The sequence below is a fragment of the Haplochromis burtoni genome, unplaced genomic scaffold (genome assembly GCF_018398535.1).
Source record: "Haplochromis burtoni strain Fernald_Lab_line unplaced genomic scaffold, NCSU_Asbu1 Contig_276, whole genome shotgun sequence".
Classification (NCBI taxonomy): domain Eukaryota; kingdom Metazoa; phylum Chordata; class Actinopteri; order Cichliformes; family Cichlidae; genus Haplochromis; species Haplochromis burtoni.
The window spans coordinates 218170-230883 of record NW_024582637.1 but is presented as its reverse complement, the minus strand read 5'-3'; the positions used below and the strand labels follow the sequence as shown (position 1 = coordinate 230883).

Here is a 12714-nt window from a genome sequence, read left to right as displayed (position 1 = left end):
GTGTGTGTGTGTGTGTGTGTGTGTGTGTGTGTGTGTGTGTGTGTGTGTGCTGGAGGGGGGTGATGGGGAGATAATGATAAGCACCACTTAGGCTCTTTGATCACAAAGGTTCATCAATCTACTGTCTAACCAGCTGGTCTGAGAAAGTCCTCCACTGATTAATTAAGGTCCTTTACACACACCACACACACAACCTGCGCTTGCTGTGTTTAATATTACCTCAACACTTAACCCAGCACTTTACTCTTAACTTCCCAGCCATAAAGAGACATCACAGAGCCCCCTCACACTATAAGCAGGCATGAAACTCTCTGATTCTCCTTGTAGCATTGGAGGCCCCAGAGATCCTTTGTCTCTGGAGACGAAAGGGTTAACGAGGAACAGACCCTCTAAAGAGCTGCCTGCTTAGCCTTTGACCTCATGGTGTATGAGAGACAGAGGAAGGAACAAAAGGAACAAAAGGGAAAGGAAAGTTTGAAAACTTCTAACAAACATAAAGTACAATTAAAATACAATGGTTAAAGGCTATTTAAACACTTTTGCAATAAAAGAAAAAAATCAGTTCTGAATTGTCAGGTGTAGCAATATACAAGGTTTTTCTTGTGGAGACACAGGAACATGAGATGGCAGGATGGCAAACGGCAATTTGGAAAGGAGTCTAAGAGAAGTGTGGGGACCACCAACACACCCCCACCTTCCTTTGTCCTCGATCCCAACAGACCCCTCCCTTTTCTGGGCAGCAGGTTGTCAGTGAGGCGGTCCAGCTGGTGGAGACTAGAGATGCCAAACAACCTGTCAGAGATAAGAAGAGGTGGACAAGGTATGTGCAGCTCCCAGACTGCTCTGGAGGTTTGGCTGCTGAGAAGAAGAGTAACAGACACTGGGGTCCATTATGCTTGATAAGACAGCATAGTAAACACTCTTACACTTTAAACAACTCTCTCCAACACTGTTGAATGAGCTTACACTTGTTATCAGATCTTTCAAATTCATACATGCCTCAAAATAGATAAACTGCCCTCCACTTAAAAGAGTTTCCACTCCAGAGGTGCCGAACATACTTTAAATAACCCGCCGGGAATGTTAATCGTTTGTCCTTGCTGTGTTTGCTCCCTAGTCACAAAGAAGAATGCTACAACCAAAGGACTTTCTCTCTAAAATTTATTCAATTTCTGTTTATAAATCCCTTTTTTGTAATTTCATAGAACAGAAAAGTTTGTTTATCACAAATATTTATCACCACTTGAAGATGGAGGGCAAAACTGGAAACAAACCCTCAAAGAGAAACAATGATCTCCGAACAATACCATCTTATTTCACAAACAACAAATTATTCTTTACAAATCTAGAGTAATAAATACTATTGGCAGGAACAGGGCTAAAAAAACAAACTAAAAAGAACAATCAATTCTTATTTCAACGTCACGCACACACCTTCTCACACACACACAAATCGAATAGATATCAAGGAATGATGAGGATCTTCTCTCTGAATGAATAATTTGTAATGTTAGAGCACCATATCACAAGTTACTGCATGTTAAAACACCTGGGCAGAGATATAAAAAAACAGACTGTTAACACATAAACCAGAGGCCTGTATCTATTCTTCACAAAAAGGGCCACACTTCTTGTTTGTTTCTTTTGTTTGCTTGTTTTTCACATTTAGCTACAAGGATGAAAGTGTCCTAAGGACTGCAGGGAAATGTGCGTACCTAACCAAATCTAGCAAGCAATGAAGTAAGGCTGTATGTATCACAGGAACTAATTCAGATTTAAAATGAAAAGACAACAGGAGTTGGTGTATCAACATTTACAGCTCTGTGTTTCTTTGTGATTGCTGAGCAATCCCCACGTGTCAAGGATCACCACTGGACTCATGAATAATTCACAAACAAACAAAAATGGGCCCAACGCACGCACGCATAACACGCGCTGCACTCCTGATCTGACTGGTCAGCTAAGGATAAAAGAAAGCCACGCACTCATTGGCGTGTTCCGAGTGAGCAGAGCAAGCTGATTGGTCAGGCTAGGGTGACTGAGAGGACAGCGGTGACAGCTGTGTGACGCTGAGTTGTGCATTTACCCAGAATGCAGTGGAAACAGTGTTTACAGGTCTTTGGGCCTGTAGCGCGGTCTAAACAAACTGTTTATCTCGATGGTGCAGTGCCTGCAGCTACCACTGCCTGTCTCATTGGAAATGAACTCATAGCATTCTTGAGCTGAGCTGACATAGGCTTTACATATACACAGGCTCACGCGTGCACACACTCACTCGGACAACTCATGCCTTTTCTCCTTCACCGAGACTGAGCATAGAGCTGCGCTTTGAACACTAAAGAGGAAAAATATCTCCCTTAGGCTCTGCTGTGAGAGCTCAGATTATTTTGGTCAGTAAATGTCACTGCCTGTCTGACAGTGGGTCACAATTTAAATCCTTCACAATACCAAAAAAAAAAGTGGGAGTCACTGAGAGGAGAACAAGCCTAGTGCTCACAGCGCAAACATTTGAATCACACCAGTCTTTGAGTTACGCAAAGACAACAAAACACAAACTTTAATTTTCACTTTGCAGTTAGAAGGAGCTTTTCTTTTGTGAACATCTGGAGCATCATTGTTGTCCAGGTCCTGTCCTCAACAATCTACTACTCCTTCCAGCAGAGGGGAGAAACATGACTAACAGATGAGACCGCTTCACACAGCACAAGATCACACTTTTCACAATTATATTACAAAATTAATATCATATTTAGTCCATATGTAGTGCAGCTTCTTTCAGAAGAGCGAAAAGAAGACTCTTTAAATTTGGGACTAGGAATCTCTGTCCACTCATCAGTCTTTAGATATATCCTCTGGTTTAGTTAGGAGGCTGCACTCCATTCTGGCACCCCACACCGGATGTGTGTGTGCGTCTCTAGTGTGTGGTAGAGAGGAGGAGACAGATTGGGCGTGTATCGGGGATATTCTCTGAGAGGAGAGCCGAGCTGCCTGCTGTGAATGTTTTGGGAGCTCTGAGATGGAGGTGCGGAGTTCCGTCTCTGGTAGGGATCGTTGGTGATGTGTTCTCCGAGTGGCGGAGAGGTCTGGTGGGCTATAGCGCTGAGTCGAGAGCCCTGAGGACTGGAGCTGTAGGGTGGATGAGGGGTGTAAGGCGGGTAGGGCTCCATTGGGGTCATGGCGGTCGGGATAGGGCAGGGGTATGACCAGGATGCACAGCTGAGTTCATCCATTCTGGACTCCGATCCAGCAAACATGCAGGCCTGACGCTGTCCCATGTCAGAGCTGTAAGGAGAGTCAGTGAGCCCCAGGGCTGGGTTGTTGGATAGACCGGGTGGAGGAGGGGGATAGGAGGAGGGGTGATAGTACGATTCCCCTTCACTTGGTGAACTACCAATGAAGGGTTTCTTGTATGAAAGCTGGTGGTTTTCCGAGGAGCAGTTTTCCTCCACTACAGAAAGACAGAGAAAAAAAATGCTGGTTTTCCATTTGAAGTTGAAGATAAATGAGAGCTGCGAGAGTTCCAGCTTTCAATTTATAACTTCCCATTTACTGCAGTTTAAGTAGCTGAGACACAAAAAAATGTACACATGAAGTTTCAAATTTCAAAGTAGGCCTGTCTATAACTCTTTTCAATACTTTCAAATTTTGGCAATGCTGTTTGTAGAAAAAAAAAACCTTGAAATAAACATCAAAGCACCAGAACTGCACCCAGATCAATGGGGGATCTATGTAAAATGTTAAAGATAACAGAATGCCATCATTTGTGAATCGTTTAATCATTATATTTAATTACAAATAACACAATGCCAACATGTCAAATGCTGAAACTAAGAAATTTTATTTCATTCATTTTTTAATGCATGTTTTTGGATTTGATCCCATTTTAAGGCTGTAAGACTTGAAGTTTTTAGAAGTAAATATGAAGAGGGGTTCCCCGTTATGAATAAGACTTTAATTACAAAATAAGACTTCTGTTTCTTAATTAAGAAAAACTGCAAACAATTTAGCTAATTCATCATACACTGTACAAATAAAGGTAATAAAAGGTTCAGAGAAATCAGAGAAATCTCTGTAAATAAAAAACAAAGCCAAAGACCAATACTGAGCTTTGGTGCCCTAAAATAGACAACATTCTGCTGTAGAAAGGACTCCGTGGGCTCAGGAAGCCATCACCAGTGAACACATTTCACCACTAATGTCGCAATTTTAAACTTTCCCATGAAAAAAAGAAGAACACTTACAGTTCATAGACATTTATACGCAGGCCCTCCATGATGTGACATGTGTAACATCTGTAAAGACTCCATTAATGCCGAACAATAAATACAAGTTATTGAGCAACATATGCTGCCATTCAGGGAAGTACTGGCTTATTTCAGCAGTACAATAGCAAACAATGTCAAATGTTGCCAAGTGCGAGTCAGCTGGTAAACTGGCCTGCGTCCAGACCAGACCTATCACCTACTCCAAGACTTTGGTGCATTATGGAATAGAAAATACAACAATGCAGGGCAGTATAACATAATAAACGTGTCTTTTCTGAAACAAGTGGTTGCCATCACTTGCCAATGAGCACATGTTTTTTCAAAATCCCTCGAGGTTTTGCAGTTTCAACATTTTTCAATTAAATATAATAATAATAATAATAATAATAATAATAATAATAATAATAATAATAATAATAATAATAATAATAATAATATCACAGTCCTTGTCAAGCAGAGTGTAGAATAATAGTTAAATATAAACTTCACTACATCACCCACTGGTAGATGAACGTCTTTGTTGGTGGTTCGTTAAATGTACTAATTTACTAACTAATTACTAATTAGTTAGTAATTATCTATCTATTTATCTATATAAATATGTATATATATACATAGATATATTCTCATGAATTCTTTTGAAAACAAGCTGGAAACTGGAAGGATGATGGTGCATCCTTGAATGTTCATTCAAAAAGACAAAACTTTATATTAAATAAAACTCTGTATTCCCTTTGTCTTTATCGTTATATGATTTATTTAAACCTGGTGTGAACACACGATTTCCTCTTACCTTTTCTCTTGGTGCAGTGGTACACCTGCTGCTGTTGGCCAGACTGCAGGTGTGGATGAGGCAGGGTGTAGTGCGTGGGTGGAGCACTCAGTAGCTCCTGAGGGCTGCTACCATTCAAGCCGTTCTCACAGCTATAAGGAGACCCAACAGCCTCGGGGGAGCCCCGCAAACCGCGACCCTCCCCACTGAAGGGACTCCCAGAAGAACAGGCTCTCTGACGGACAGTACTACGAGGGACCACTGGGTAATCCTTGCTGTAACAGAGAGGAAAACAAGATTACAGCATGGGGTAACAGTTTATCTCAGATGTTGTAACAAGCACAGGAAAGCAGCACAAGCCTTCTGTTCTAGAATGTGCAAATCTGTGCATGTATTATTATATTCTTATTATTAAATTCTGCTTGGTTGAATTCTTGTTTTTTGCCCCTTTTCCTTCAAGTCTATTTAGATATTCTCCATCCTTTCAGCTCTGATCTCTTTCTGTGCACACTGCCCTCTTGGTGAACTCAGTGATGTGCAGGAGACAGCGGGCCACATCGCCCTGACTCCCACTGAGACAGTAACACACACATACACACAGTGCTGTTGTGAGATAATTCAACGTTCTAAAAATAAACATTCATCCCTGTCACTTCACATAGAATCTCCTCTCCTCTCCAATAAAGCAGTGGTTCTGCATTTAATGCTGCTCTCCCACCCTCTGTCTCCCCCCTTGTCTTTCCTCAACCTCCCTTCAGTGACAGTCAATCCCATTGGCTTGCAAAAACCTCTAAACTGCCTGCCACAACACCACTCAAATGGAGATTAGTTCAGCACGCAACCCGACACAATATAGGCCTGTCAGCTGATCAGTGGTGACAGCCTAAATAGACCAGCAGCAACATGATATCATGGACTTATCAATGCAGCAAAGGAAATGATGCTGGGTGTGCATTTGTGTTTGTGCTGCATGTTCAGGGCGGGTTTTCAGGCTAAGATCAACCTTCAGGTGACAATGGCTGACATCTCTTTATACCACTTGGCTCCACTCACAGACACACTTGTGTCTTAGACCATATGTACCCCATCATAACAACCTCCCCCTCCCAGCTGACGGAGGTCGAGAAAGAAGAATAGCAATTGTGTCTTCTAAAAGCTCACAAGCACACAAACATCAACGAAGCTGTACTCACCCTTGTAACTTTGCCATGCGATGCAGCTCATTGTCGTCGCTGCCTCTGAATCCCTTAGCAAAAGGATTATTCTCTATCTTCAACTGTGTAATCTGAGGACAAAGCAGAGCAATATTTTACTTGCACAGGTCTGCAGGCCCAAAGGCATGCTCTGTTTTTTATTTTTTATTTTCCCATTGACTAAATGAATGGTTTACTATTATTCGGAGGACCTGCAAGTGTTAAAAGGAGGACTGCTGGAGCTCTGCATGGCCAACATTCCTCAGCTGCTTACGTTTCTAACGGAGCGAACAGTGTTCTCGCCAGCTGACACAGAATAAACTGTTTACCCAAACAGTCGCCAGGTTTAAGGATTTCAGGCCAAAGCTTTTAGAGGTCCAAAGCTTCGAGCTTTGATGTTAAAGCTTCAAACTTCTCCCAGTGATGTCATGGAGGTAAATCTTTGCGGTTTTTGAGGGATTTCATTTGGTCAAAGTCCAAGACCATCACACAAGAGGCGAGCCGGCTGAAGATCTGACACGAGCTCAGGTCCAAACAAACTTTGAAGTGCTGAAAATACTGATAACCCACTCCAAACTGCTGGCTAAAGAGCTCTGATTTCTATTTAGCACCACATTAGTGTCTTACATATTACTTATTTATACTGCTTGTGTTAACTATAGCTACCATGTAACTATAAAGCTTTTTAGTAATAATATGTTTCACCAAAAGAATTGAAAAAATTAATACAATCTCTAATAATAATAATAATAATAATAAAGAAGAAGAAGAAGAAGAAGAAGAAGAAGAAGAAGAAGAAGAAGAAGAAGAAGAAGAGCTGTAATAATTCTTCTGGACATTTTTATCACTGTAATATATCATATTATTATTATTATTGTAGCACTGTAAGTGTAAAAGTGTAAGTGTAAAAGTCATACAAATACAGTCTTACTCTTACTATATATATATATATATATATATTTGAGAAATATATTTATTTATATATGAACTTATACATAGACTTTGTGATAAAATGTATTGTAAGCAAGAAGTATATTGTACTTATAATTACATACTTGTATTAAATATAATAATTTAACAATTATTACCATTTTATTATTATGAAGTACATGTATTACCTATAGTATTTTATGCAAACTTGACACTATAATGATAAGAATTATAGCTAAAGTTGAAATACATTGCAGTATATCTATGTACAGAAAACCATGCAATGCAAATTGGTTATAAGCTCAAAATGCCTTCTGATGGATTAAATCATTATTATTGGGGGTTTTTTAACCTCAACTTTAATGATATAATAAATAAAATGAAGAATGCCACATTAAAGCTACAAAGATTTTTGCTTCTGTTTTGTCTACCAAAACATTTTGCTTACAATTTATAATTTCTAAAAGAAAATCAAAAGACAAACTATAGAAATATAAATTGTGACAGAAAACTTTCTTAGTTGTAACTATTTAAGTTACAGTTATTTGTTATGAAAATTAGACGTGATGAAAATGAAGCCATTGCATGTGAACGTATTCAGCAACGAGGCTCAAAGCTTCAGCAATCTGTGTTTCTAATAGATGCCGAGGAAACTAGCTCAGCTCAGATTAAAGGAAAGAAACAGGTCATTAGAGGCTGACACTCACACAAGCTCGAGCACATATACAAACGCACACACACACACAGAAAGGGAGAAACTTAATGTTTACATGTTTACAAATACTAAGCTATGACGCATAAACAAAGAGCATGCTAATTGGCTTTTTGGATACAAAATAAAGACAGTAATCTGACAGTGTGTGTGTGTGTGTGTGTGTGTGTGTGTGTGTGTGTGTGTGTGTGTGTGTGTGTGTGTGTGTGTGTGTGTGTGTGTGTGTGTGTGTGTGCCTGCAACTGTGAGTGTGTGTGTGAGACATTGTATGTGTGAGAAAGAAATTTGACTATAACTACTGACCAAAAGGCCAAACAATATGCATGCATCTGTCACTGATGTGACAGTAGAGCAGCTCTTACGTGCAAATATTAGACTATGAAATCCATTTCCATTATTGTTTGAATAACTGTAACATACTGTAGCTCAGCCAGTGAAATCACTCTACACTTTATATTCACATCAACAATTGTTAAACTGTATAAGCATCATTAAAGGGTCCTTATACCATTATAAGGACTTCTAATGCATCTGTGTTACTTAGAGTACCCCTACTGTATTCATATACATTGTGAAACTTCCAGTATTTGCTACAGCATTTGCAGTTGGCTCCCTATGTTTAACAGTGCTTCGTAGTGTGCTCTGCATTAGGCTTACCTTGTGGTTCTGATAGGACGTCACAGCGATGAAGGCAGTCTCGGGGAAGATGTGAGTGCAGAAAGCTGTGTTTTTGGAACCAAAGCCATTGTTCTCATCTGCCTTGACAATATGGAGACGAGGCTGGTATTTGTGCATAGAGTTGAGTATTATCTACATGGGGGAGATATTATGTAGGTGAGACTGACAGGCCTGTCATGATTCCAGAAAATCACTAGCAGATGCTTGGATCTAGACTTTAGAATCCAGGTGGCGATTAATCCCATGTAAAGGTACTTTGATTTCCAGAATCCTTGGCTGACATAAATGTTTAAAACAGAGATTACCTGTGAGTAGGATCAAAGTGAATGTCAGCAGTAAAAACAATAAAGGATCTTTGTTTATACAGTTACAACCCGAGACTAATTTTCTCACAGTAATGTGAACCCTGCAAGTGTTTTGGGGTTTTTTTCATCTGCATTGGTTAGAAAAATCGCAAAAATTATTCATGAAGGTCATGTTGTCCTATAAAGTAAAGAAAAAAGGAAATAAATATACATAAAAGAAACTCCATTTTAAATCAACATATTCATCTTTGTTTATTAATTTTGTATGACATTTAAAGCCTTTTGAATAAATTGTACGCACCCGAGCAACCATCTGGTATAATGCAGAATTTAAAAAATGTGTTCAGCACTCACTGATCATCAACAAACTATTTCCGCATATGTCTAATTAGACTTTCTGATTCATTCGCGTTTGATATTGTTAAAGACTTTAAGCTTTAGTTTGGACATACTGGTAACTTTAAACTATTAAAAACTAAACTATTGCGCACGGTCTAAACTATTTCCCACGACACTGACAACTCCACAAGTGGATCTAGGCCGGATGGCGGCCCTCTCTGCGCGCGTTTGGGCGAGACCACGTTTGTTTACGCAGGGGGCTCTCGGTTTAACTGCAAAGTTGCAGATTATCTCTAAATTAACAAGTATAAAAATATTACAGTTGTGTCCTTTCTTTCATCTTTTTCCATTTTTTCTGCGTGCGCATGCACTGGCACCAAGAGGCGCGCGCAGAACGATAGCCTATCATCTGCTCTCACGCGCCTGTAACCGTATGTGTCTCATCTCAAGTGTGCAGTGTGAGCTGTGCGGCTCTCGCGGTGATTTGTGTTGTGTTGTGATGTCGCGTGAGTTATACCCCGAGGAGTGAGCTTCACGGGCTCCTCGGGTTTTGCCTGCCTGCTGACCGAGACCGTGTTGGCTGACCAGACCTGTGCTGTACTTTGTATAGTCATTTTTCTTACACTGAAAACACCTCTCAGGTTTAATTATTTAAAATGCGTATAAAAGCTATTTAGTTTGGTCCGCAGGCCACCTTCATTAGGACAGCTGATGGTTTGTATGCTTATTATGAGTAAAAATAATGGAACTAAATTCAAAGGGCAAACTTTTTTTATTGTATCAAACAGAGCGTGTGTTCTTGTTCTGTCTGTGACAGACACAGAAACAAAGCAAACAAGCAAAAAATACTGTTAAGCAGACAGACTCACGTGTCCAAAGGGGTCCAGGTGGTTGTTGGTGAGTTTGAGTTTCTGGAAAGAGACAAGCTGGCGGCTCCAGTGCGCCCCTGTGGCGGGAGAGTCCGGATGGACGTAGAGCCTACCGGGCATCGCGGGCTCTGCCTTCCCCGTTATCGACCTTTATGACCAAAGAAACGCGGTGGATCGGAAAATGCTCTGACACTGACACACAGACACACACGGTCCCAGTGGTTTTCGTGGTGTAGCAGGCCAGCGCTGCCGCCGGCTGCAGAAGGCCTGGTTGGTTCTTTAATTAGACAAACTATGTTTTGCTGGAGCTTACGCAGACACCCACATCTGGACCTTAACTCGGTTAACCCAAATGAACCGTTTCCTCCTAAACTGCCCTAGCGCGTATCCCGTTTTTGTCTATTTCCAGGCAAAAGTCTGAAATCGTTAGCATAACCTGTATTTTTTAATAATTAAGAAAAATAACAATAAAGGTCTACCATCTTTATTATTCATTATTTTCCTAATTTCCTTGTAGTCACTGAGAAACAGACAGAGAAAACATCTGCACATTTTATAATGTGTTACACTTGTACAGGTGAGTTTTTCCCCCACATACTTTGGATACTTTGCACAGCATAAACGAGTCGATATGTATTTTCCCAAACAACTATTGCGCATGTGCGTGGAAACTAGCAATAGTGCCATGGACATTCAGCTCCTAAAGTATTAAGAATTGATTCCGCGGTGTCAGAAGTGATTTAGGCTTCTGTTTAGCCTGGGAGTCTGTGATGTGTGAACTTTTCATCATTTGTGGAAAGTATTGTCCATTCTCCTACACCGGAAGGCAAAAATATTTCTACAAACTCCCAGGACAAGGTGAAACAAAGCCCTACGGACCAGTACCGACTTACAGACTACCGTGTAAACACCGAGCTCTTCCAGTAACTTTACTCTCTGAGCTGGGAATTTGTGTCAGGTAAGGCACAGACCCCTTGTGTCTTTGTAATAACCAAATGATGCTTTGAAGGAGCAGATATCTCGCTGCAGAGTCAGTTGTCAGTCGGATTTCCCCTCACCCACACACACACACACACACACACACACACACACACACACACACACACACACACACACACACACACACACACACACACACAAACAAACAGCTGAATTGGATATTTTAATCCGGTCTGCGCCGTCTGTCCGCCCCGTGAACCCGTCATATTCTGATTTAACCGGCGGGCAGAAACGGGGGGGAAACACGGGGAACTAGGCCATCCCAGTCTGCAAGAAGGACCCGACCTTTACAGAGTGCACAAGCGTGGGTGGAGTGGAGGGTATAAACCCACAACAACAAGGTTTACCCAGAGTTAAGTTCAGAGGTTTCTTGATATAAGGTTCATAAGCAAAGAGGGGGAAGGAGATGGCGGAATCTGAGATCTGGAAATGGAAATTTTGATTTATTTATTTTTTTCGGAAAGCTATTATTGTATTTATTCATTTATTTTAAATAGCTGCATATTTGTTATCATCCTCTTTCTGTTTTACCATACACTTAAAACATTTATATATTCAGATATATTTTTGGTGGGGAAGCTGACCTATACCCCGAACACACTGCCATACTACGTTCACTACCCGAACATGACTTTGAATGTCCTGTAAGTGTGTATACCGTGTTTTAGACATGTTCCTACGAACCATTTGTTGTCTGCGAATTTGTAGCGATGGTCATCTCCGGGAATGATGTCCATCAGGAGAATGTACTTGGTTTTCGGGTTGAGTCCTGTGACCTTCACTTTATAACTGGGGAACATCCTCCTTCAGGGAGCACATCCAGAAAAAACAAATAAAAACAGCGACATATATGATTAAATATTGATTTATTTTTTTAAATGAATAAAATAAAAAATAAAATGATTCCTTTAGGGATTTGGTTTCCTTTAGAAAATTTCCCTGCTGAGGCCCGGTGGCACCCGCGTACTGTATTTTGTCCCGTTAGGTTTATGTTTTGATCAAAAGTGTGACATTAAAAATAATTTGCATTGTTTTCAAGCGGTACAACACGAACCACCAATAAAAATTACTTTGTGTTAAAGTCATTCGACAGTTTTACCTTCCAGCCTTGGTGATGATCATTTCCGTTCCTACTTCATCAAACTTGGTCCAAAGTTCCCTATCATGAAGGAAAACTTTGATTCCCTCCATCCCCTGTACAAAAATACAATGAGTGCACGAGTTAAAGTTTAAACTCTAGTTATATTTAAATAGTTATTTAGTAATTAATAGGCATTATAAGCCAAATCCGTGGCAAATTAAACCAACAGCAATGACAAAGTTTTGTTTACTTTTTTCTGCATCCAGAAATTATTGTTTTTATTTCTATGAAAAAAATATGACTGGACGAGCAGCTATTATTTGTTTGGTAAAAAAACAACAACACTGAATTAATTTTTTAAAGTACATTTAAATTAAAACCCAGAGTAAGCTACAGGTTGGTACCTGCTGACTGGACGCGCTCTGCGGTGAAGCTGGTGAGTTCAGGGTGAAGCTGGGATTTTCCTGTTTGGTCTCTTTTGGGGAATCCATACAGTCCGAGTCAGGGGGCTCTGCAAGGCCGTACTGGTCCCCTCCGTTTGCCATGTCCCACTGATACACACACACACACA

The 12714-nt window shown here is 40.4% G+C and overlaps 1 protein-coding gene across 1 annotated transcript in view; it reads right to left on the bottom strand.

The window, feature by feature from the left end:
* Positions 1–1153: 1153 nt before the first annotated feature.
* The window catches only part of tbx5b (T-box transcription factor 5b), a 12653-nt gene continuing 1092 nt past the window's right edge, over positions 1154–12714 (bottom strand). Inside the window, exons 2-9 of the mRNA XM_014339375.2 lie at positions 12548–12694; positions 12162–12256; positions 11747–11866; positions 10064–10211; positions 8530–8682; positions 6231–6322; positions 5059–5312; positions 1154–3448 (exon numbers count right to left, since the gene is read on the bottom strand). Coding sequence (XP_014194861.1) covers positions 2862–3448; positions 5059–5312; positions 6231–6322; positions 8530–8682; positions 10064–10211; positions 11747–11866; positions 12162–12256; positions 12548–12688 — 1590 coding nt within the window. The 5' untranslated portion in view covers positions 12689–12694 and the 3' untranslated portion in view covers positions 1154–2861. The remainder of the gene's footprint in view (positions 3449–5058; positions 5313–6230; positions 6323–8529; positions 8683–10063; positions 10212–11746; positions 11867–12161; positions 12257–12547; positions 12695–12714) is intronic.